We start from the raw sequence: 26075 nt of genomic DNA, 5'->3' as shown, positions 1-26075 counted from the left end.
GGAGGGAAGACTGGTGCTAGAGGCTCCTGCAATAGGAAACATGTGTAGAGCAGAGGCTGGGAGCGAGGAATAGGCAGGAACAATTCCCTCCAACATACTGGACGTGTAAGGAAACCTATGCATGAGAAAAGTTATACTACACCAATACTTTTGTATGTTTTACCAATTCGTTTTATCTATTGTAACATTCTGTGTTTGTTCGTTTTTTTTTGCCTTTTTATCTAATTTAGCTTCAATTATAATATATTGATGTATTATATTAGACTGGGTTCACACTGCGTTTTTGCAATCCAATTTTTTTCATCAATTTTTTGCAAAAAAAACCCAGATAGAAAACAGGTGTATTTGTGTGCATCCATTTTGATCCGTTTTTCTATTGACTTCCATTATTAAAAAAAAAAAAAAAGGAACATAAAACTAATCAAAACACATGTGTTTTGAGATCCTAGCCTTAAATATATAATTTTTAAGGTGGTAATTGTGCTTCATTTGGTGCCATGGACTGTGAGAGCAGCTACATCAGCCACCTTGACATAAGTCAGAAAATGTGGGAGAGTGTAGTGGGCATGCTCTGAGATATATGTAAGGGGACCTGTGCAGGGGGAGGGAGTATTGGTGACCATCCCCTTTTGTGTATGGTGGATCCTGTGTTATCTGCTTTCAGGTTAATAGCAGTTGTCACCTCTCAATCTGGCGATGATATTGCTATCTGAGAAGTGACCCCTATAGAACAGCAAGGGATAAGGAGATGTCAAGTGATCTGTGGGGGTCTGACCACTGGGACCCCCAAATATCACAAAAAAGGATGTTAATTGTCCATCAAGTCAGTAGAGTGTAGTGCACATACTCGGTCACTGCTAGTCACCATTCATGATCAGTGAGGGGTCCCAGTGGTCTGACACCCCTCCCCCCCCCCCCCCCCCCACACACACACATACACACACACACTAATTAGCTACTTATCACTAATCCTGTGGCTAGGGTAGAACTTTTAATCATAGGATGATCCCTTTAAGGCCTAAACAGGTTTGAGTGTTAAAGGGGTTTTCTTCCAGAAACAGCGCCTCTCCTGTCCTCAGTTTGGTTGTGAGTTTTGTAGCTCCGTTCCATTGAAGTGAATGGGATTGAATTGTAATACCGCACACAACCTGAGGACAGGGGTGGCGCTGTTTTTGCCAAGAAACTAACTGTGTGCTTATTCTAAACCTGGATAACCCCTTTAAGGGGTTAAGGCCATAACTGTCTTTTGTTAAAAACACTTTGTGAACCACCAAAGAAATCCTCTCTGATCTTGGACCAATCCTGACATATATGTTGTCTGATCCGCAGATAGAAGCATACCTACTGTATCGGAAACTTCCAGTCAGCGAAATCATTAACTATAAAGAGACGTCGGCTCTTTATAAAGTGTCACGGCCCCTTCATTAGAGAAGTGGTTAGGTCCCGGCCTCCATATTCCCATGAAAACATCTAACAAAATGTATCATGTGACGCAGGTGACATCACTCCTTGGAAATATATTGTTATACTTAAAAAGAATGACATCACTACTGACCTAGTATAAAACATTTTATTGCATTGATGTAAGACCTTTAAAATCTGATCACTTGCATACATATACAAAGAGGATGCACCTCTTCTCACTGGATATAAGAATATACAGTATTTCTGAAGCTACGGTCTCTAAAGCCTGGGAGAGGGCAGCACATGTGTTGAGGCTGCCACCTAGAGGATGAAGAGTGTAATACATTTGTTCATATAGGAATTTGCTCAGTAAGCAACTCTTGTATGTATATTTTATTAGGCATCAGTTCTCCCTCATCCAATTCCTACTGACCCCAAAAACTGTGAATAATGACTCAGAAATGCACCATTGGATGTGGCACGCAGAAGTACTAAACTGATGTGGGTGGAAATAGTCACAGCCATATATATATATCTGGACCTCTGAAGCTAAGATCGCCTCCGCAGTGTGCAAAACTGTGCCCATTTATACAGAATGACCTACAGCAGATGGTAAATAGTATATACCAGCAACCCCCTCCAGGCTATAGAGCCATATTGCACGAAAAGATTATTGTTAAATCGTTAAAGCGACTCTGTACCCACAATCTGTTCCCCCAAAACCGCTTGTACCGTCAGATAGCTGCTTTTGATCCAAGATCTGTCCTGGGGTCCATTTGGCAGGTGATGAAGTTATTATCCTTAAAATCAACTTTTAAACTTGCAGCCCTGTGTCAACTTGGCGTGACCTAGAGTGTCTGAGCCCTAGGCCTGCACCGCCTCTCCGTCCCTCCTCCCCGCCCTCTTCATCATTAAGAATGCCCTAGGTAGGGTTTCCACTAATCACCACTTGTCTGAACACTGCACATGTGCTGGATAGTTCAGTCACCTGTGCAGTGTTCAGACAGGTGGTGATTAGGAGAAATCTTGCCTGGGGCATTCCTAATGATGAAGAGGGCAGGGAGGAGGGACGGAGAGGCGGTGCAGGCCTAGGGCACAGACACTCTAGGCCACGCCAATTTGCCACAGGGCTGCAAGTTTAGAAGTTGTTTTTTAGGACAATAACTGCATCACCTGCCAAACGGACCACAGATCTTGGATCAAAAGCAGCTATCCGAAGGTACAAGTGGTTTGGGGGGGTGGTCATATTGTAGGTACACATTAAAGTCACATTAAAGTGTTCGAATTTAAGTGATAATCTTTCCCCGTGCATGCAGGCAACGCAAACGACTAATAAAAATTTGTTTGTATGTCGTTGATCGCTTCTTTCGAGCGCTGATCAGCGTTAATCGTTCACTAATCCTTCAGTGTATGTACACATCAATTGTTCATAATTAGGAACGTTCATAGACTAGAGCATACGAGCGATCGTAATTGCGATCATAACTAAGTACTTTTTACTTCCGTGTATTCTGGTGAAGGATTTCAGGTCGCTCCCAAAAGCGCTCATTTGCAATCGTTTATCGTTAATTGGTGGAAACAGAAAATTGCTTCGTCTAAGGGTCCTATTTTACGGGCCGCGGAGGGCCCGATCAACGATGTAACTGGGCCTATTTCACAGCCCGATGATCGTTGAGCGAGGGCTGCAGGGACATCATTACCGATGTCCTTGCAGCCCTTGTAGCATACATTACCTGTCAGGTCTTCTGCTCCGCTCGTCTTCCTCCCCGGGTCCGGCTCTAGCTTCAGAATGGCCTGTCAGCTGACAGGCCACGGCGGTGCCGGCCTGTGATTGGCTGAGCGCTCCGTCAGCTGACAGGCCATTCTGAAGCCAGAGTGCGCAGGACCCGGGGATGAAGAGAGCGTGGAGCAGAAGACCTGACAGGTAATGTATGCTGCTGCTGCTGCTGCTCAAATCGTCGGTTGCCCACCGCGCACCGCTATTCAACTGTAATGATGTGCGGTGGGGGAACGATGATTTTAGGTCTGGCCCTAAATGAATGATCAGCCGATGTCACGATCTTCGGCTGATCGTTCTCTCTATTTCACCAAACGATAATCGGCCGAATCGGGCCAAATGGGGCCGATTCGGCCGATTATAGTTACTGTGGAATAGGGCCCTAAGGGTCCATTTACACAGAAAGATTATCTGACAGATTATCTGTCAAAGATTTGAAGCCAAAGCCAGGAATGAATTTAAAAAGAGGAAAAATTTCAGGCTTTCCTGTATGACCTGATCTCTGTTTATAGTCTGTTCCTGGCTTTGGCTTCAAATCTTTGGCAGATAATCTGTCAAATAATCTTTCTGTGTAGAAGGACCATAATAGAACCCTGAGGGTCCATTCACACAGAAAGATTATCTGACAGATTATCTGCCAAAGATTTGAAGCCAAAGCCAGAAACAGACTATAAGCAGAGGTCAGGTCATAAAGGAAAGCCTTAGATTTCTCCTCTTTTCAAATCCATTCCTGGCTTTGACTTCATATCTTTGGCAGAGCACCTACATATATACAGACCACACATTAGACCATCTAAACAACTACAAACTCCACAACAGACAAAAGAGAGCCATAAATACATATAAGGGGAGATTTATCAAACTGATATGAAGTAGACCTGGCTCAGTTGCCCCTAGCAACCAATCTGATTTCACCTTTCAGTTTCCAAGGAATCTGTGAAGAATAAAAAGTGGAATCTGACTGGTTGCTAGGGGCAACTGGGCCAGCTCTACTTTACCTAATAATAATAATAATAATAATTCTTTATTTATATAGCGCCAACAGATTCCGCAGCACTTTACAATTCTGGGGTACATACATAGACAAAAAATAGATATTACAGAGAGATACATATAATTATCCATACATGAGGAGTGAGGTCCCTGCTCACATGCATGAGCTTACATACTATAAGGAGGGGGTGCGAGACAGAATGGCAGAGGGGCAAAGTGCATCATTGTTCTTATGGTCCGGCCATCATTATTAATAAGGCAGTGCGGGTAAGGGTGGGTGAGCCTGTCACCAGCCAATGCCTGCATGCACAGGTCTAAGTGCTTAAATGCTTGGTGTGTGTGTGAATGTATGTATGTATGTATGTATGTGTGCGTGGTGGAGGTAGGTGGGTGTGTGTGTGTGTGGTGGTGGGGGGGGGGGGGTAGCAGTCAAAATTAGGTAACCTGGTAAGCCTGCTTGAATAGATGAGTTTTGAGGGCACGTTTGAAGCTTTGTGTATTGGAGGTGAGTCTGACAGTCTTGGGTAATGTATTCCATAGAACTGGTGCAGCTCGGGTGAAGTCCTGGAGACGGGAGTGAGAGGTGCGGATTAAGGTGGATGTTAGTCGTAAGTCATTAGAGGAGCGTAGGGCACGGGTAGGGCAGTAGACAGAGATGAGGGAGGAGATATAGGGAGGTGCAGCACTGTGGAGAGCCTTGTGGGTGAGCAGGAGGACTTTATATTGTATCCTGTGTTTAATAGGGAGCCAGTGTAGTGACTGGCACAGGGGGGAGGCATCAGTATAACGGCTGGACATGGGGATGAGCCTGGCCGCTGTATTGAGAATGGACTGGAGAGAGGAGAGTTTAGAGGAAGGAAGGCCGATTAGTAAGGAATTGCAGTAGTCAAGACGGGAATGAATCAGAGCGACAATAAGAGTTTTAGCAGATTCGACAGGAAAGAAGGGACGGATTTTAGAGATGTTTTTTAGATGCAGATTACAGGAACGTGAGATTTAATATGATGAGTGAAAGAGAGATCCGAGTCAAACATAACCCCAAGGCAGCGGGCTTGTTGTGTAGGGGTTATGGTCGCACCACAGAAAGAGATGGAAATGTCAGGTGGAGGGTGTTTAGTAGAGGGAAGGAAGACAAGAAGCTCAGTCTTAGCAAGGTTTAGTTTTAGGAATAGGGAGGACATAGCGTTAGAGACGGCAGACAGACAGTTACTGGTGTTCTGTAGAAGAGCGGGGGTGATATCACGGGAGGAGGTATAGAGCTGGGTAATCCCTTTGATAAATCTCTCCCATAGTTTTCCCCCCAGACCTCCTAACCATAGACCCCATAAAATAACAGACCCCAGAATAGACACTCTATCCTAAATAAGTACAGACAGTATATTAGACCACATAAATAAAATACATACCTCAGACTGCCTTAGTTTAGACCCCTAAACATACCTTAGCACCCTTGATTTAGGCCCTAGTTCAGACCCCTCAACACAGACCATGGAGCGGATTCCTATAAAACATACCCTAATATACCTTAGTGATATTCAGATACTCACCTCTCCCCATTCCTGTACTCTTCATCATTTCATAGGATACCACCATCACATGTCAGATACTGCTCATAGCACTAGCAAATCCCTATCCTGCTCTGGACAGTTCCTGACATGGACAGAGGTGGCAGCAGAGAGCACTGTGTCAGACTGGAAAGAATACACCGCTTCCTGCAGAACATACAGCAGCTGATATGTACTGGAAGACTTGAATTTTTTTTAATAGAAGTAAATTACAAATCTATATAACTTTCTGACACCAGTTTGTATAAAATATATTTCCGACAAAGTACACCTTTACAATGGTTACACAGAACAGATTTATAGGGACACTAGGGGCTGCTACATGCGACACGGTCTTCTCCTCAGCCTTAGTTATTTTCTGAACTGCTTCTACTGTCAGTGTATAAATCATCGGGACACATACGTGTTCTCATTGGTGTTGGACACTGATAACGCAGATGGATAACTTCTTACATTGTTTTCCACGACCTCACTGGAAATCTTTATTTAGTCTCGGACCGTAAAAGTATTGTGATGCAATTTGTCATTTCCCTGTAGGAATCTAAAAACTTCACATGTAATCCACTTTATTGGTGGAGTTTGGTCTTGGATGAGTCTTAAATGATGTGTTTACTACGCCAGACACATGAGGGATTAGTATATACAGCAGCTGCCATGCCAAGGGGAATAGACATTAGGCTGTGAGATCAGGGACCGCTGGGATAGGTCAATATTTGGGCGGAGAACGGAACTATTTTATATTGACACATTGAAATTGTATGGATGCATATCTATCGTTGCCTATATCTAAAAGGGGAACTGTCATCACCTTCATATTTATGTACAAACATTGGGAAAAAGAACAGATGATCTACATAATAGATCCTTCCTGGGTTTTGTGTTATACACTGCTCTACAGCTGCAAAAAAAGGGGGGGGGCTCCCACTTTACTAGTCTTATGCATTTTTCAATCAAATTATCATGTAATCAGTTGAAATTTAGGGGTTAAAAAATATATACTTCTGCATCAACCCTGCTATTACAGCTTTATCCCATTCAATAGAACTTCAGCTGCAATACCAAGCACAGCCACTACAAGAAGTATGGCGCTATACCTGGTAAATAACAGAAGGGGCATGACATTCCAGCCCTTCAATCGGCAAATCAGGGGGTGTGCTGAGATCGCCAATGACTTAATATTGATGGATTATGAAATGCTTGAGGACCCCTTTAATTCTGTTTAAGGTCTAGAACTGGATGAAATCAGTGTGGTAAAGTTACCAGACACAACTTGCAATTGTATGCTATATGTTGCTATGAGCGACCATGCTGACCTTTTGACTCCCGACGCCCTAAGGAGTCATGGAAAACATGGAGACAGCCATAGACCATAGGCCATAGGCTGTAGCCAAGTTTTGCTGGCAGCCCTAAGGCTGCAACTATCGTCTCCAGGCAGTGGGAGTCAAATGCAGAGCGTTCGGGTTTGGCTGAATCCAAATGTTTGGCAAGTTTGCTCAATCCTGGTGTCCACCTTTCCTTCAGCCCCATGCTCTGAGGAGACGAGAAAAAGGACTCCAAAAAATTGTGGAGCTAGAGAACACCTTTCATTCCAAGGGAGCCCAGCAACCAGCCTTTTTTTTTTTTTTAAACCTACCACCAATTGGCGCAGGGTGGGCCAATTATCAAAGAGACCCAGCACAAACTGTAGATGTGCACTAAGTACTGGTGGAAGCCAGGTGATTCGCATTGGATCAGGAAAAGGTCACTAACTCACAAGTATTTTATCACTATCATCATCATTTATCATTTATCAATAATTTTTAGGCAAGGGTTTTCAACTAGATCTTCTCTTTTCACACCAAGGGATATCATCAGAGTGGGGTATCTGTCATGGAGACCCTGTAAAACCGCTATGAGCTAAGAGGGCAGATGGGGGCGGGGGGCAAGTATGGCCACCTTTAATTTGGCTTATCATCAGAGTTTGGCTATAAGCCTTTAAAACTTCTATGAGCTAAGAGCTGGCAGGATGGAGCAGGAGATCGATACTGGATGGGGGGCAAGGTGAGTATTACCACTTTAATTAATAGCAAGGGTGTTCAGCTGGATCTCCTTTTACACCTACCACCATAAGTCATGTCATCAGAGTGGGACGTTTACCATGATGAGATTGGCACTGGATTGGGCCTAGGTGAGTATTGCCACCTATAATTCGACCCAAGGGTGCTTAGGACAGGAGAAAAAGGACTCCAGAAACTAGGAGAACTCAAGAACCTCTTTAGTTTTAAGTCCAGACAAAAATTCTCCATTTAAAGTTATGATATAGAAGATTTCATCTGCGATGGGGACACAACAAAGCCTGCTGTGAACTAAGAGCTGGGGGAAGCAGGCAGGAGACCGTCACTGTAATGGGGCAAGGTGAGTAAACCTATATAATTTAGCCCTAGGTTCTGAGGACATAAGAAAAGGGACTCCAAAAAAAGGAAGGGGAAAAATTCTGTCATTGTAACCATCCATAACCTTCATGAGTACCACCCTTTCGTCAGAGCGGTGGATTCCCAAACAGACTCTATTTGCTTGTTTAACTTGGTAACGGCTAAGCCAAAAACAACAAAAACAGCGTTACATAGTATTTCTCCTCATTTATCCTCACTCCGCAATCTTCTGCAAGACTTCCAAATATCAGATCCTTCATCCGTGAGCTCCTGCAGCCAACCGGGCCAAATAAAAATAGATGGGAACGTTCTCAAGGCAGAAATAATAATAGGAACGGATGGGTTAAGTACTACACTTTCCTGGTGAAAACTGCTCTCTGGTGAAAAGTAAGAGCCTGTTATTGATGTCTTATATAAAAATGGATGTACGATGTGCTGTGTTTGGCAACCACTGAGAGTCAATCACCACTGCAGAACGTCTCGTAAAACACCAAGATCCCATCTAGAAGGAAAGGCTGAAACGTGATATCTCCTTAAGATTTAAAACCACTTTCAAGGCCGAGCGAGCTCAGTGGAGAGTGCACTCCTATTCTTCATGCCCATATCATCCAATGACTACATTGTGGTCTGATATGATCCAATTATATAAGTTCAGGCGAGGACTGTTTAGGGATCTCCGAGGAGACATTTTCATCAGCATCACACGTAGGTAGGAGGTTAAGATGTAGCAGCCTCATCAGTTCTCGAGAAAGGGGAGCAGGAAATTTCACAATGTGGTTCAAGAGCCGGGAAGAATATTTTCTGCCGTCCCCGAAGTCATTGCGAATGTGTCTTTGGACGACCCAACGAGGAGCTTTCATACTAGTGAAAAATTACAAGAAATGTTGAGAAAGCGATTGTCTTAGGCCAGAGGAAGTCTCCAAGAATTAATATGTTCCTCCTTATATGTTGCCAAGTGTTTCAGTAAAAGTCATGTTCTTTAGATGTGTCCAGGGACATTGTGAATGGGTGGACAGTAGTGTTGAGCGAACTTGCTGAACCTTCGGTCTCCACAACGTTCTTCCAATCCCGAATTGGATGCCGCCTTAGGGAGTCTTGGAAAACATGGATATAGCCATAGGCCATAGGCTGTATCTAAGTTTTCTTGGCAGCCTTAGGGTTGCATCCAATTTCTCCAGACGCTGGCAGTCAAATGCAGAGTGTTCAGGTTCAACGAACATTGCCAAACCCAAACTTTTGGACAGTTCTCTAGGTATTTACTAGGATTTCTCCCTCATATAAGGTTTTCTACTTGGGTGTTTGTAATGGAAGATTTCTTAGACACATATGTCATTATATCCCCTAAGGAGTTTACCATTCAACTTTCATTCTCCAGAATCATAAAGTATATCTACATATTAATTCAAGAACTCTTCCTATATCAAAATAATACCAGTCGGGTATGCCATTGAAAGGGTATGTCCACCAATGTCCATCGGTTTTGTTCCAAAGAGTCTAAAATCTAAAAAAAAATAAAACAAAGTAACATTTTGATAACCTTGATTAAAATATCAGTGTCACCATGGTAACAGACTACAAAACTTGTGTAGTCAGATACTTTAGTCATAATCATTGCCACAATAAGGGAGAAGTAGAAAACACAGCTTGCCTACAAGACCAGGATCGGCTCCTCATTTTTTTTCTCATTTTAGATGCATCGAGAGAATGATACATAGCTGCAGCTTTTAATGGGGTTATCACAAGATTAAAGGGGTTATCCAGTGCTACAAAAACATGGCCACTTTCTTTCAGAGACAACACGACTCTTGTCTCCAGTTCAGGTGCAGTTTGCAATTATTCTCCATTCACTTCAATGAAACTGAGCAGCAAAACCCCGCCCAAGCTGGAGACAAGAGAGGGGCTGTCTCTGCAAGAAAGCGACCATGTTTTTCTAGCGCTGGATAACCCCTTTAAAAGTGTGTGGATAACTAGCTGATATTTGGTTGTGCATACTGATCACAAGAACAACAGCCACCTCTCCTTTCATTCTCTATGGGACCTCCGAACATTGCGACTGCTGAACATTTTCTGAAGTCACATAGACAGTGAATGGTCATGTGATCACCGGCTTGACCCAAAGAAAATCAGTGTTTAATGTGTCCTGGATCATGTGACTTCTTGTACCCTAAAGGATGACACTAAACACTAAAACTGAATGCATCTTGAGCATGCTCGGGTTTATCCGAACCAGAACTTTCAGCATTTGATTACTGGTGGCAGAACAAGTTGGATTCAGCCCTAAGGCTGCTTGAAAAACATAGATACAACCATAGGCTATAGGACTGCATCCAACTTCTACAGTCACCACCAGTGTTGAGCGGACTTGCTGAACTGTCCGGGTTCGGCAACGTTCTCTGAACCAGAACAATTAGCCTGGAGAGGTTAGACGCAGCCCAAGGACTGCCTTAAAAACATGGATACAGCTTAAAGCCCATGGCTGTGTCCATGCTTTCCGGGCAGTCCTCGGGTTGCATCCAACTTCTTCAGACAGCAGGATTTAAATGCTGATCTTTTGGTTTCGGGCAAGTTCGCTCATCTCATGGTAAATGTAGGCAGCATTAGAAAATCATTTCAGTGGGAAGATACGAATCAAGATGGCAGAAATCCTGTGTGCCATTTCAGCTAAAACTTGGAAGCACAAGACATACACATAAACCCTCTGTGTTACTCTCTAATAATAGTCTATGCTCCTCTATATAAGGAAAAAAAAATTTTTTAGGAGTTCCTCTGTAAGGTGAGAGGATATTCTTCTATTGATGTGTATGCTGTGTATTCTTACAGATATAGATGAGTGTGCGCTGAAGAATCAGACCGTCTGCTCTCAGATCTGCATCAACACTTTGGGGAGTTACAAGTGCGAGTGTCATGAAGGTTATTTCCTGGAGGAGGATGGTAAAACCTGCACCAAGGGGAATCAAGGTAAAGACTACGGCATATAGCATAAAATCCCTATATAGAGATGATTTATAGAGTATACCTCATATACTTGACTCTATTTCTATTCTACAGAGAACAGTTTCTATAAAGTTTTCCTATAACATCTCTGCTACCTGCTCTCACTGCTAGAGACGCCGCACAGACGCCGCTCGTAAATTCTGCCACTTTTACTCAGTGTGCACGGGGCTCTACCATTGCTAGATCATTCGTATAACTCATGTATTACAGCGTGCTGTCATGCAGGGTGTACTAGGAGTCCCAAGCTCTGAAAAAGCAAAGTCAGGACCTGCTTTGGGGACAGCAATAAAGCACCCAGAAATGCTGCCCTACTTTTCTTACTACACGGGCCGATGGGGGCCCAACGAATACTGTAAGAGAGCGCCGATCTGCTAGAAACCTAAAATCATCAGCTGCATCACTATTACATGGAGCAATTCGCAGTCGGCGGCCGATGATTTTAGGTGTGGGCCTAAAGCAACGATCAGCCAATGATCGTTTCATCGGCTGACCGTTGCCTCTATAACACCGATCGATAATCGACCGAATCGGCCTAAGGATACGTTCACACGTACCAGATCCGCAGCAGATTTCTCGCTGCGTATTCGCAGCGAGATCCGCTGCAGGTCCCTGCCCAGTAAACTCTATGGGCAGACAACCCGCAGACATCCCGCTGCGAGTTTGTCAGCAGCCCGCCCCGTTAACCCCCGGCCGCGGGAGCCTATACATCACCTGGTCCCCACTCCGGCTTGCTTCGGGGGTTCCCGGAACGTCCCTCTCAGACAATCAGTGCGCTGCCCCGCCGCAGCGTACTGATTTGCTGAGCGGGACGTGAAGACACTGGGAGCCCCGACGTAAGCCGAAGCGGGGACCAGGTGATGTATAGGCTCCGGCAGCTGGGGGTTAACGGGACGGGCTGCTGACAAACTGGCAGCGGGATGTTCATCCTGCTGCGGGTTGTCTGCCCATAGAGTTTACTGGGCAGGGTCCCGCATTGGATCTCGCTGTAAATACGCAGCGAGAAATCTGCTGCGGATCAGGTATGTGTGAACATACCCTAAAGGTCCTATTACACGGGCCGATTCAGAGGAGCAAGTGAGCGCCGACCTTTTAGGTCAGAGATCACTTGCTCCTCGTTCCCCGCTTGCTGTCGGCGCATGTAATAGCAATGTAGGTGCGGGGGCACAAGGATCTGGGGGGGGGCGCCCCAGACGATCTAAAGACCGCGATGATAACAGAGATAGCGGCGGTCTCCCACCTCCGCTCCTATTACACAGAGCGATGGCAGCAGATTGTTGCTAGGCTGATCATTTGTGTTTCAGCCTGTTGAAAAACAACGAACAGCCAACATCGTGCATGTCGGCTGATCGTTGTCTTCTATTACATGAAGCAATTATTGGCCTTGACGGCCTTCGGCCATTAATAGCTTCATGTTATAGAGCCTTTAGACCTTTGCCCCTTTTGGACAAGTATGTAGATTCCATACAATCCATTAGATGACATCACGGACACCGCTCTGGTATTACGATGTGTTGACCTGACCTCCCCCCCTCATACATAGCACAGCCCCTCAGTCTTATACAGATTAGTCATTAGTATTGCATTAGTCGTAGACTCAGTCACGTTACAATCTCTCGGCAGAACAACAGTTATTTTTTTTTTTAAATTGTCAAACCCATTAGAATAATTTAGAAGGTTAGATAAATGCGGCCAACAGCGCTAAATAAAAGCTGGACTAGAGTCTAAAGAAAGATAGCGCATCTCCCCTGACAATCCCCAGAGCGGGGGTCACCTCTCCGCATCGCTCCTCAGCTCTGGAACATTTCGCATTTCACATATCTACAGGAAAAGCAATGTTAAGCTCATTTACTTTGTCTGGAACTGCTTTAGAAATGAAGATGAATATCTGCCCGAGTATTTAATGGCTTGTGTATTTTAGCGTAGATCAAACGCCGCTTGCCCCGCTGCTCTCGGCCTTTTTTTTATTTTATTTTATTTTTTTTTGTGAAAATGTTTTATGCTTTTCATATTTCTTTAATTTATTACCTGCAATACGTAGAAGTGGGTAAAACCAATAATGATTATTGTTACAAATTTAAATTGCAAACACATTGGCACTCCGCAGCCAGGAAGAGCTGTATTACAACATCCATCATGTAAATAGCTTCAATATTGGCCCCTACGACGTATCATTCAGGTCTAATATTCGTTATGTGAGCAGTATCTGTGGAGAGGGGGTATAGCAATGTGAAGAGCATCACCAGCTGGTGAGAGGCGGTACTGCACCTAGAGGAGATGTCCAAATGGATCATGTCTGTAAACTGTATAGGTGCTGGGGTCAGGTACAAAGTATAAACAGGGACGGCGTCAGCATAGGCCTTACCCGGGCAAGTGCCCAGGGACCCAGAGAGGGAGAAGGGCCTCGTGTTCCAATGTTCAGCCCACTCACTGTAGTGCATGGTGAGTGCTGAACAACAGAAGACAGAAAGAGAGCGGGACCTGTGAGCTTTCTGCAGAGAGGGATGAAGGACCTGATCACATGACCCGCAGGTCCTCAATCAGTATATACGTTGGATGCCTGGGCAAACATGATGTGAATGGGGTCTTGTAATATTTAAATATAAAATCGAAAAAAATGATCTATAGAAAGTTAGTGCTGTCATAATTAAAATAATATAAGGAGGAAAAAATACAATTCATTTTATACTGTACGGTGATTATAATAAAAGTGAATCCCCTCATTTTCAGTCCCTAATTGATCAGTAAAAAAGAAAAAAAAATAATCATTTTAAAATTAAAAACTCATTTAAAATTGAAAGAAACATCAAAAATGTAGTGAAGAAAAAAAAAAATAGCATCCTTCAAGGGGTTCTCCATTTACTTGTTAATGACCTATCTGTTCAGCAGATCCATCATAGAAAATTGTCATCAGAAAAAGACCTCTAGGTCCATTTAAAGGGACCCTGTCACTAAGACAATGCTATCTAATCTATCACCATCATGTTATAGAGCAGAAAGAGCTGAGCAGATTGATATATATCTTTGTAGGAAAAGATTCAGTATAACTTGTAACATATTGATTGAAATCCCTGCTTGTTCTGTGTTAAGGAGTCCAGTGGGCGGTGTCACTCAATGGACCGGACTCTTTAGCATGGAAACATCAGAGATATCAATCAATAAATTACAAGTTATACTGAATCTTTTCCCAGAAAGATATATATCAATCCACTCAGCTCCTCCTGCTCTATAACATGATGCAGATAGCTTAGGTAGCATTTTCATGGTGACAGGTTCCCTTTAAGTGGTCTTGCAGTGTAGTGGCCGTGTGTCGTGTAGTGGTCGTGTCAGGTTGCTGAAGCTCAAAAACTATTGAATTACAGTGAGAGCAGCAGTGCCCCCTAGGGGGACTAAAACATAGTTCAACAAAGTTTACAAAAACTTTACGACACAGGAGTACTCCAGCAAAAAAACTAGTACCAGAAAGTGCCAGAGATTTATTTTTCATATATAAAAATAATAGATGTTTTTGGACTGTGCACTTTTTTCTGTGCCCTTTGTCTGGTTGCAATAACAAATACAACCATAGGTAAAGGTGGCGCTGTTGTTTTTTATTTTTTTTATTTTTTTTTTATTTTAATTGTATATCCTGTTACTGTATATCAGCCCCGTCCTCTACCACAGAAACCTGATCCCTCCCAAAAAGCAAAGAGATTTCCCAATGTGATTTCACCTTTAAATGTGATAATATGTGAGATCTGTCAGCGCTGCAGCCGGCGACACGTTCAGAGATGATAATGAGTTTATTCCAGTCTAACAAACATCGCTTTACTTACAGGAGAATATGAGCAATCCAACAACGTGTTGAAACCAGGAATTTGCTCGGATACTTGTAAGGAATTTCACCAAATAAAACAGACGGTTTTACAGCTAAAGCAGAAGGTACGTGATCAATCCCATACATGTCCGCCCAGCCAGGGGCCGCACACATATGAAACACTTGTTTTTTTTTTTTTGTTTTTTTTTTTGTTTGCATGATATTGAGCAAAGATGTATTGAGACACATGTATCTTCTTATTTTTCTATAAACGTACATTATAGGTGAAAATTATTGTTCTTTTAAATCAACTGGTGTCAAAAAATGAAACAGATCTGTAAATTACTTCTTTTTAAAAATCTTCATCTTTCAGTACTTATCAGCTGCTGTATGTCCTGCAGGAAGTGGTGTATTCTTTCCAGTTCTGACACAGTGCTCTCTGCTGCCACCTCTGTCCATGTCAGAAACTGTCCAGAGCAGTAGCAACTCCCCATAGAAAACCTCTCCTGCTCTGGACAGTTTTTGATATGGACAGAGGTGGCAGCAGAGAACACTGTGTCATACTGGAAAGAATTCTCGACTTCCTGCAGGACATGCAGCAGTTGATAAGTACTTGAAAGCCGAACCTCACCCGACACAGGACAACGAGATACTATAACATGCTAGTTTTTGTCTGGTGGAATAATACCTCGCTCCCTGCGGGGTTAATATACGGCAAGAGCTCATAGTGTGTTTGATGGCAGCCACTTCAGTGCTTCAGTCATTACATTGTCCGCGCGTTCTCTGTACATCAAAGAGTTAATTAAGTCTAAGTAAAAATTCCAAATCCTGAGAAGCCCCGCTAGCGTTTCCGTAACACATGTGGCCTAGGTAATATAAAAGTGCTGGAATGTGAGCGGTAATAGCGGCTACACACACTATAGGGGAATACACAATCCTGCCGAGGTGTTAGATATTGCAGCCATTAATGGGTTCCTGTGCCCACAGCCTGGCACCACCTCTACCGCTCTGCTCACATGTCCTGGATCTGGTTTGGGTTTCCAGCGTTCATAAAGCATCGAATATCTGCACAGTGTGATTGTGAGCACCTCATCGGAGAACAGCGGAAACACTAAGCCGCTATTCAGGGCACATTACTGGGTTTTACAGCTTAGTCAATGGTTGGCTGAACCCATCTATGGTGGAACCAAACTCTCTAAGGAATATGGTGAGATGGGACCAACATGCGATTTCAAATGCCCTTATACTTAGATATAAGATGCCACGTATGTTTCTGACAGTAAATCTGTATCCACCCCCCTCCCCACGAACCACTGGTACTGTTCGTTAAATTAACTAAAGTCCTTCCCGGATCTGGGTACAGATTGGCTTTATAAATACAACCACTATGGGGGAGATTTATCAAACATGGTGTAAAGTGAAACTGGCTCAGTTGCCCCTAGCAACCAATCAGATTCCACCTTTCATTTTCCAAAGAGTCTGTGAGGAATGAAAGGTGGAATCTGATTGGTTGCTAGGGGCAACTGAGCCAGTTTCACTTTACACCATGTTTGATAAATCTCCCCTTAGGTGTCTCCCTTCCTGTCAAACTGTTACCCATGCTCACTCCATACCAATATTTGGTCTTTTCTTTGAAAAAAAAAAAAAGAGGGAGAAATCATTGCTTGCATGGTACAGTCAGCTCTCCTGTCACACAGCACCAAAACCTCTGTAACCACACACTGACATTATACTGACAGAATTTTTTCATAAAAGAGAGCATTGTCTCCTGGTAAGCTGCAGAGCTGATAATAGAATTAGCATGTGTCTCTCCTTGGGTGAGCGTACAAAGGGCTGGGACTTCCTGTGTTTGGTCTCTTTTTTTTGAGCATAGAAAAGACCAAATATGTCTCTAGAAGAAAGTGGCCATGTTTTTCTAACGCTGGATAATCCCTTTAACTTCTCAACTTTTCTCAAGCACATGATGCAAAACAGTCTCACAATATCAGAAAGCATGAAAATAATACATTCACATACTGCACTGTCAGTGGTTTTAAAGGAGAAGTTCGGCAAAAATTTTCATTAAAGTATTGTATTGCCCTACAAATCAAATTGTTATACAAATCACCAATATACACTTATTACGGGAAATGCTTATAAAGTGCTTTTTTACTACTGTATCTAGGCTTCACTTCCTGGATAAACATGGTGATGTCACTTCCTGGATAACATGGTGATGTCACTTCCTGGATAACATGGTGATGTCATGACCCGACTTACAGAGCTGTGCGGGCTGTGGCTGCTGGAGAGGATGATGGCATAGGGACACTGAGCATCCCTCTGCCATCATCCTCTCCAGATTGCCATTTTATCCAGGAAGTGATATCACCATTTTATCCAGGAAGTGACATCACCATGTTATCCAGGAAGTGACATCACCATTTTATCCAGGAAGTGAAGCCTTGATGCAGTAGTAAGTGCAGGGAAAAAAGCTCTTTATAAGCATTTCCAATAATCAGTGTATATTGGTTATTTGTATAACTTTTGGAGGGCAATACAATACTTTAATAAAAATTTTCACTGGACTTCTCCTTTAATGTTATGGCTGGTCGGTGTACGTAACCTGTAATACCCTCAGTTGAGCGCACACTTTCATTGATTGTTCTGAATAGTAATGATTTGCTATCGTTCTCTCTTTTTTAGTTGGCATTGTTACCGAATAGCGTTTCCGAATCCAGCAAGCAAATCACAGCCGATAAAGTGTTGGCCTCCACCATGTACGTTCAGGGACCACCTGGGTTACCGGGAGCGCAGGGACCTCCAGGTAGGACTATAAAGAGTATTTATCAGCAAATCCCAACCATCTGTATAACTTTACTGCACAGGAAATGAAAACGCAACTGGGCACAAGACTCCATTGCATATGAATGAATTGGACAGCAATGTACGCAGGTTTACCATGTCGTAGTAGTAAGCAAGGCCAAGATCTCCATAGTGTACCCCATAGCCGTTCCTCGAGCATAAAGCAGCAGGATCACTGATATGGGGGGCCATAGCAAACTTATAGCATGGGCTCCAACGCTTGCCAGGGAACCTGTCAGGTGGATATTACATATAAAACTCCTTGCATCACGAAACTTTATCTACTACTAATACTTATAAAATGTCTGCCTTCTTTCAAAGCCCAGAAAACATACTTTTATTAAAGCTTTACACCGGAGTTTACAATTGTTTCATAAAGTTATATAGATTTGTAAATTACTTCTATTTAAAAATCTCAAGTCTTCCAGTACTTATCAGCTGCTATATGTCCTGCAGGAAATGGTGTATACTTTCCAGTCTGACACTGTGCACTCTGCTGCCACCTCTGTCCATGTCAGGAACTGTCTACAACAGTAGCAAATCCCTATAGAAAACCTCTCCTGCTCTGGACAGTTCCTGACATGGACAGAGGTGGCTGCAGAGAGCACTGTGTCAGACTGGAAAGAATACACCACTTCCTGCAGAACGTACAGCAGCTAATAATTACTGGTAGACAAGATATTTAAATAGAAGTAAGAAATTGCCCATAATCATGCCCCAACATTGTCCTGCGGTGCTTCTCCTCTGTGACTTGTTCTGGCCTTAACTCCTCCCCTATGACTACTTGAGGCTCATTTGCATTATATATGCACTGTATATGCACATAGTATAACACAAAGTAGGAAAGCTTGTTTTAATGGAGCTAGTTCATATGCAATATATATATATATATATATATATATATATATATATTGCTTATACAGTGCAGTATAGACTATTATTAGACTATAATGTAAAGCACATGTGCATGACGTGTGCTGCATACTTTAGATGATGTGCCACTTATAGTTCGTCTGTCATCTTGACTCCATCTCACCCCTATGACTTGAGTCATCTATAACATACAAGGTGATGTTATTGCTCTCATTGCTGTTATTAAGCTCAAAATTTTATTCAAAATTGGACTTTTTTACATGGCGTTTCCAATTGTCTCAGGGCCAAGGTTTAAATGGTCATTATCATTTCAAACAACTTCAATCCTTGTGATAGCCTACGTGATTCCTAACATATTATTACTCCTTACCCCAGAAAAACTGCTCTTAAGTGTTGGCCACTAGGTGTCTCCCTCTTATGTAAACTGCTGTCCATTGCCTGCTGTTAGGGGAAGTCTGTCTCTGGTAATAAACTCTAAAACTATAGTAATGCTTTGAAGAGGACCTGTAGTCAAATGTCAAAAGATAATGCTGCCATCATTAAATAGCCGAGGGTGTCCTGATCACACACAGTTTTACGGTTTCTTGATATGGCCTTCCGTTCCACAGATATGTGGATTTATTGTTTCTCTGACGACTCAGTTAATAGTCAGATGGGCGTTAACTTAATTTTTGTAGAAGCCATGGAATATCAGGTGATGGTAGTGGTTATACTGTCAGGGGGTATGTATTACTAGGGATACACACCCCTCCATATAAAACACTCCACTGGTGGTGGTAGTCCTGTCCCCAGTGCGCTAAAATACTCAACTAGCACATGGTTTAAACTCCTAATAGCAAAAACTTACCTTCATCCTCAGCACCCTGTGCGCTATAGGGGCAGATCAGCCGGATAGATGCTTCCAACCTGCTGATAGTTTCCCTTTAAATGTCCTAATTTTGGCTTTCAAAATGTTGGTGCACTGTGTTTGCTTAAAAAAAGGAAAAAAAGTAAAAATTACATTTTTTTTTTAAAGGATTACCTGGTCCAAAAGGAAGTGCTGGTCAGCCTGGTCTACCTGGACCTCCAGGCCCTCCAGGCCCACGAGGCTTCATGGGGCCAATGGGACCTTCTCCAGAAATATCTCATGTTAAACAAGGGAGGAGAGGACCTGTGGTTAGTGCTGTGCAAATTATGTCTGATACAATATTATCTATCTATCTATCTATCTATTATCTATCTATCTATCTATCTATCTATCTATCTATCTATCTCCTATCTATCTATCTATGTATTATCTATCTATCTATCTATCTATCTATCTATCTATCTCCTATCTATCTATCTATCTATCTCCTATCTATCTATCTATCTCCTATCTATCTCCTATCTATCTATCTATCTCCTATCTATCTATCTATCTATCTATCTATCTATCTATCTCCTATCTATCTATCTATCTATCTATCTCCTATCTATCTATCTATCTCCTATCTATCTCCTATCTATCTATCTATCTCCTATCTATCTATCTATCTACTATCTATCTATCTCCTATCTATCTTCTATCTATCTATCTATCTATCTATCTATCTATCTATCTATCTATCTATCTCCTATCTATCTATCTCCTATCTATCTATCTATCTATCTATCTATCTATCTATCTATCTATCTATCTCCTATCTATCTATCTATCTCCTATCTATCTATCTATCTCCTATCTATCTATCTATCTATCTATCTATCTATCTCCTATCTATCTATCTATCTATCTATCTATCTATCTATCTATCTATCTATCTATCTATCTCCTATCTATCTGTCTCCTATCTATCTATCTATCTATCTATCTATCTATCTATCTATCTCCTATCTATCTATCTCCTATCTATCTATCTATCTATCTATCTATCTATCTATCTCCTATATATCTATCTATCTATCTCCTATATATCTATGTATTTGGAATTATCTGATTCTACAATAATCAGGGTGATCTGGTTATTTTCAGGGTCCCCCTGGAGCACCAGGCAAGGATGGGTTAAAGGTATGTATAACTATTGTATTTTACTATTGTGTTTTGCATTGTCCATCAGAAATCCAGTGTGTTGTCCTCCTATGCCAGTTCAGTAGAACTTTTGCTCAGTCATTTTCTAGTAATTGGCGGGATGATGAGGACAACCTCCATCCTGCCATTCTAGGCCTTGTATTTCACATACAGTAGTGTTTTTGTTAGTATTTTTTAGCCAAAAACTATATTAGAAAGATTTGCACCTTCTTCTGTATTTTGGGCTCACTCTTGTTTTTGGCTAAATGTACTGATCAAAATATTATAGGTGGAATTTACTAAAACTATCAAAGTTTTAACCTAGACAGACTTTGAAGGCCGAGGCTGATGCATCTGGCACAAATGAAGAATCACTATTCTTGCACTTGAGGTTTAGGTTACACTATTAGGCTATGCTCAGATGCTGTATGAGACCAGGCCGGGTCACAGAATGGCCGGTCTCATTAAAGATCATCCCGGGCGGTACTGCAGTACCGGCCAGATGATCTTCAGAGCTGCTGAGTTCTGATGCGGTTGCATCTGTGCGCGCCCGCATAATAACTCCCCACTGCACACAAAGAAGTGCGGCCGGAGCCGCTCGCTCCACAGTGTGCACTGACAGGGTTTTCTGCGGCCACTATTCAATGAATAGCAGCCACAGAAAACTGACATGTCAGTTGTTTGCGGCGCCGCTAGAGATCCCGGCCGGAGCATATACTATGTGTATACGCTCTGGCTGGGATTCCATAGACAGCAAGGTAATGTATTTTTTCGTATTAATCACGACCGTTGTTGCAATTGGTAACAACTAATGTACTTCGACGAAAATATACGTTGTGTAAACATGATCTAAGTTACCTTATCAGGCAAAGGTAATGCACCAAATGTTTCCTTTCCAACCATGCCACACTCCTTTCAAAGTAAGCCACACCCCCTTGTCAAACAAGGTGCATTGTCCTGTTCTTTTTGATTTATGACAAATATATAGGAATTGCTTTGTGTTACAATTCTGGCACATTGGACATAGGTAATGTAGACCAAGTTGCGATCCCAGACATACTCCCATAATGGTTGTCACCAATCTCCATAATATAATAGTGAATATATCATTGACCCATCTAGTACATTTCCTGCTTCTGTGTTGTTCTATGGCTGGCATTATAGCCATTCAGAACTTTTTCAGCCCTGGGTGTTACATTGGTTATAATTCACAAACAGATCTGAAGACGTATGTGCCAATAATTAAAAAAATTTTTAAATGTTTAAAATTTTACCTTTTTTTTTTTTCCAGGGTGATCGAGGAGCGCCAGGACCGAGAGGACTACCGGTAAGATATTTTATCTCTAAGTCCACAATGGTTATCTCTACATTTGAGTTTTTACATGTTGCCTTTAATCCATCCAAGTTCTAGCAAGCCTGGGCCCTGTAGTGTAAAGGACACTATCATTTAGAAAAACTTTTGACTTGTCACAGTCAAAAATTTTGAACAGTCTTGGTCTCCTCCCCAATCAGGAGAATGAAACTCCCCGACTTGCAACGATTTCCACCCTGCCACTCCATTACAAGTCTATGGGGCCACAGGATTTGCTGCACCGTTTTCATGTACTTTAACCCATATGCTAAAGAGGAGGTTTGGTGCACTTGGGGCGGGAATACCACTCTCATTGCACCAATCCTTTCTGGCCGTACTGCCCCATCTATTTAATATTAATTCCACGTTCTGCATTGATGAATGCCAGAGAGATATCCCTGTGGAGTGCTGCCCCAATATTCATTAAAAGGGGCGGGTCGGCCTGGGGGGATATCAGTGAGCTGAGGGTGGTAGTCCCGCCTCCAGTGCACCAAACTGCCTCATTACCATATGAATTAAACTAGACAAAAACAGTGCAGAGGATCAAGGCAAGAAGCTTACCTTCACCCTCAGCGCCCTGTGCTCTATAGGGACATATCAGTAGGTTAGATGTTGATAGTTTCCCTTTAAGACTGGGGCTACATAGTGATTCCCAGTTGCGTGACCAGGAACGCCCATATCCCATGACGTAATCATTTACCGTACTTCTTTCTCTCCTCCAATATCATTTGTTGGAGAAGATTCTTCAGCCCCCAAAACACATTAGACAGCCAGCATGTTCTGCCAAGTTTTTTCTATTGTTTTTGGGACCCTTACACTTCCTCTTTTGGCCCTTGCTTGTATAAGACCATTGTATACAGCTTCTTCGCAGAATTATGTATTTTTCTGATCACCGTAAAATCTATTACACCCTCAGGGCCCCCCAGGTTCCTTTGACTTCTTGCTACTAATGATGGCCGACATCCGGAATGACATCGCGGAGCTACAGGACAAAGTTTTTGGCCGCCGAACACATTCCTCCGCCGAAGAGTTTCCGATACCTCAAGAGTTTTCCAACCATCACGACTCAGTGGACTTTGGTTCTGGAGAGGACTATAAACAGAGGACTGTGTCAAAGAACCTAAGAACAGACAAAACAACTCATCATTAACCAACCACAGCCCGGGGGAGGGGGGAAATAATTTTATATGTTTTCAATTGTATAAAACGATGCACTGATAATGGAAAGAGTATCTATTTTTGTTTTTTTGAATTTATTGTTATTAATATTATTATTTGTATTAATATTTGGCTTCTCGTTTGTACAGTCGCTTCACCCAAAGAGTCGTATTCCCGGGAGGTCGACGGGAGATCATGCTGCATTACTGGGAGAAATAAATTAGCATCTTATAGGAAATATTAGAAAAAGTTCTATAGCAATTTGTTTTTTTTTTTAAGTTCAAAGAGTCCATAGTTCCAATGGTATATTTGTGTTGTTCCATATGGGGAATTGTCTCCCATCTACCTAAGTTAAAAAAAACAAAGCAAGAAAGTTGATGATTGATAGAGATGAGCAAAACTTGAGCACACTTGGGTCCATCCCAACCAGAGCGTACGGCATTTGATTACCGGTGGCTGAAGAAGTTGGATGCAGCCCTAGGGAGTCCTGGAAAACATGGATACAGCCTATGGCCTATGGTTGTATCTATGTTTTCCAGGCAGTCTTAGGGCCCTATTCCACAGTAACGATAATCAGCCGGATCGGCCCCATTTGGCCCGATTAGGCCGATTATCGTTTGGTGAAATAGAGAGAACGATCAGACGATGATCGTGCCATCGGCTGATCGTTCATTTAGGGCCAGACCTAAAATCATTGTTCCCCCACCGCGCATTGCTCTATCTTCAGAATGGCCGGTCAGCTGACTGAGCGCTCAGCCAATCACAGGCCGGGACCGCTGCGGCCTGTGATTGGCTGAGTGTGGCCTGTCAGCTGACCGGCCATTCTGAAGATAGAGCTCGCGGGACCCGGGGATGAAGACAGCGCGGAGAAGAAGCCTGGACAAGTAATGTATGATGCTGCAAGGGCTGCAAGGACATCGGTAACGATGTCCCTGCAGCCCTTGCTCAACGATCATCGGGCCGTGGAATAGGCCCAGTAAATCTAGCAGATCGCCGCTCATTTACATCGTTGATCGGGCCCGTGGAATAGGACCCTTAGGGCGGCAGCTCCGGTATTCAAAAGTGTGTTCACACTTATGGAGTACTATGCAGATCATAAGCTAAATGAATGACCAAGTAAACCCAACAATTATAAAATCTGTTTATTTGTTATTGGGACAGAACAACAGGAAATGTACAGATCGTAAAAAGTTGAGTCAATCTGTGAACACAAACAGTGGCCAAGAGGTCAAAATCTAAATGGTTATGGGCTGGCACTAGATCAACAAAAAGGCGTTCCAAGCCTATGCAATTTAACTATAAGTGTGTATAAGGAGTTCTTTTAGTAAAGGCATAGTGCCTGGGGTGGAGGCCACCATTACTGGGGTGAGGCTTCCCAGGACATAAAGTGAATCTGTACCAGTGAACACGCCCTGAAAATGTACTGTTCTGTTGTCTTTGTCAATCCTGGCTTGGTCCTGGGTCTGTCTGTCTCCTGAGACAGGTATTCTGGCTAAAAACAACTTTTATTCTGGCGGCACAGTTTCAATAAGGTGATGCCTAGAGCATTTGCGCCCTAGGCCTACAGCGTCTCTCTCCCCGCCTTTCTTCTGTCACCAGGCCCCTGGGCGGTATCTTCATCTTTAACAGGCCCAGTGCACGGATGCTCTGGGCCCCGCCTCATTGACACCATAGTGCCAGAATAAAAGTTGTTTTTAGCCCAAATACCATCCCCAGAAGACAGACAGACCCTGGGACCAGGCATGGATTGGTGTTTTGGAGGGCATGTCTGACGGTACGGAATCACTTTAATTTGCTGGGACTGTCTCTTTTGACAGTCCTGGCAAAACTGTGATTTTGGCAACTTTGCATCACATCTCACACCATTTTGGTCTCCACGGGGGCAAGGAGATTACATGTAGTCACCCTTTAACAGTAGATCCTGTTGCTAGGCAATGGCATAACCATGTTGGAATCCTGCTTGGCTACCATATTTAAATAGTCTATGTTTCTAAAATAACATTTGATTTTGCAACTTTTTGTACCAAAACCCATTATGTATGATAAGCAAGATGTACTCTGTACAGGGATCTGCACAATATTTGAACTATTAAGGTACTTTTTATATATATATATACTACTGATTGTGTATTCTGTAGTACATCAAAAGCAGTGGTATATATTGTTATATGTGTGCTCTCCCTCCCTTCTTCTGCTCCTGTGTCTTATTGTATATTCTATGGAGAAATAAAGGTGGAGACTGAACAGCCATTCCAGTAATTTCCCAATAAAGATGGTCATTTTTAGAAAAAAAAAGAAATTGTAAATTCAGTGTAATCTTGTGCATGGGAATGTGCCGACTCTTTTCTGATCCCTGGAGATGCAAAAGAGGAACAATGCAATCTTGGAGTTATTCCAGTGTTGGGGTAGGTAGGCCTGTTTGTTGGGTGTTACTATGGGCTCCATTTGAATGCCACTGGGTGAGCATTTGCTCTATCATCATCTATCGCTGGCCCTGTTTGGCTGATATCCACCCCATGTAATAGGGCCTAAGGTTTTACTGGAAGACGTGTAGTTCCTTCTTCTTGGGTGTGGTCCCTACTCCTGGTTTGACCAATGAACCATCTCAGTTCATCCCGACATTAAACTCTTTGGTTCCTGGCTTGATGTCTCTCTGATGTCTTCCATTTTTCTGGTTTGACCTATGAACCATCTAATTTTATCTCTCAGAATGGTGCTCCTTCATTCCTGGTCCAATATCTCTTGCTTTGTCATCTTTGTATCCTCTTTTCTTTTGGTCCAACCTCTGGATTAATCTCTGGCACTGTATTCTTGACCCTGACTGGACCCCTCTGATTTCTGATTACATCCAGTATTCACGGCCCTTGGTCGGAAGATATTCTAAGG

The 26075-nt window shown here is 42.7% G+C and overlaps 1 protein-coding gene across 1 annotated transcript in view; it reads left to right on the top strand.

Moving 5' to 3' along the window:
• CCBE1 (collagen and calcium binding EGF domains 1) overlaps window positions 1-25433 on the top strand; it is a 214819-nt gene extending 189386 nt beyond the window's left edge. The window contains exons 5-11 of the mRNA XM_069964814.1: window positions 10971-11108; window positions 14959-15062; window positions 17620-17740; window positions 19667-19806; window positions 20645-20680; window positions 21972-22007; window positions 22948-25433. Of these exons, the coding sequence (XP_069820915.1) occupies window positions 10971-11108; window positions 14959-15062; window positions 17620-17740; window positions 19667-19806; window positions 20645-20680; window positions 21972-22007; window positions 22948-23181 (809 nt within the window). The 3' untranslated portion in view covers window positions 23182-25433. The remainder of the gene's footprint in view (window positions 1-10970; window positions 11109-14958; window positions 15063-17619; window positions 17741-19666; window positions 19807-20644; window positions 20681-21971; window positions 22008-22947) is intronic.
• The last annotated feature ends 642 nt before the right edge of the window (window positions 25434-26075 follow it).

The sequence above is a fragment of the Dendropsophus ebraccatus genome, chromosome 3, assembly GCF_027789765.1.
Source record: "Dendropsophus ebraccatus isolate aDenEbr1 chromosome 3, aDenEbr1.pat, whole genome shotgun sequence".
NCBI classification, from domain to species: Eukaryota; Metazoa; Chordata; class Amphibia; order Anura; family Hylidae; genus Dendropsophus; species Dendropsophus ebraccatus.
This window is presented reverse-complemented; position numbering and strand designations above follow the sequence as displayed.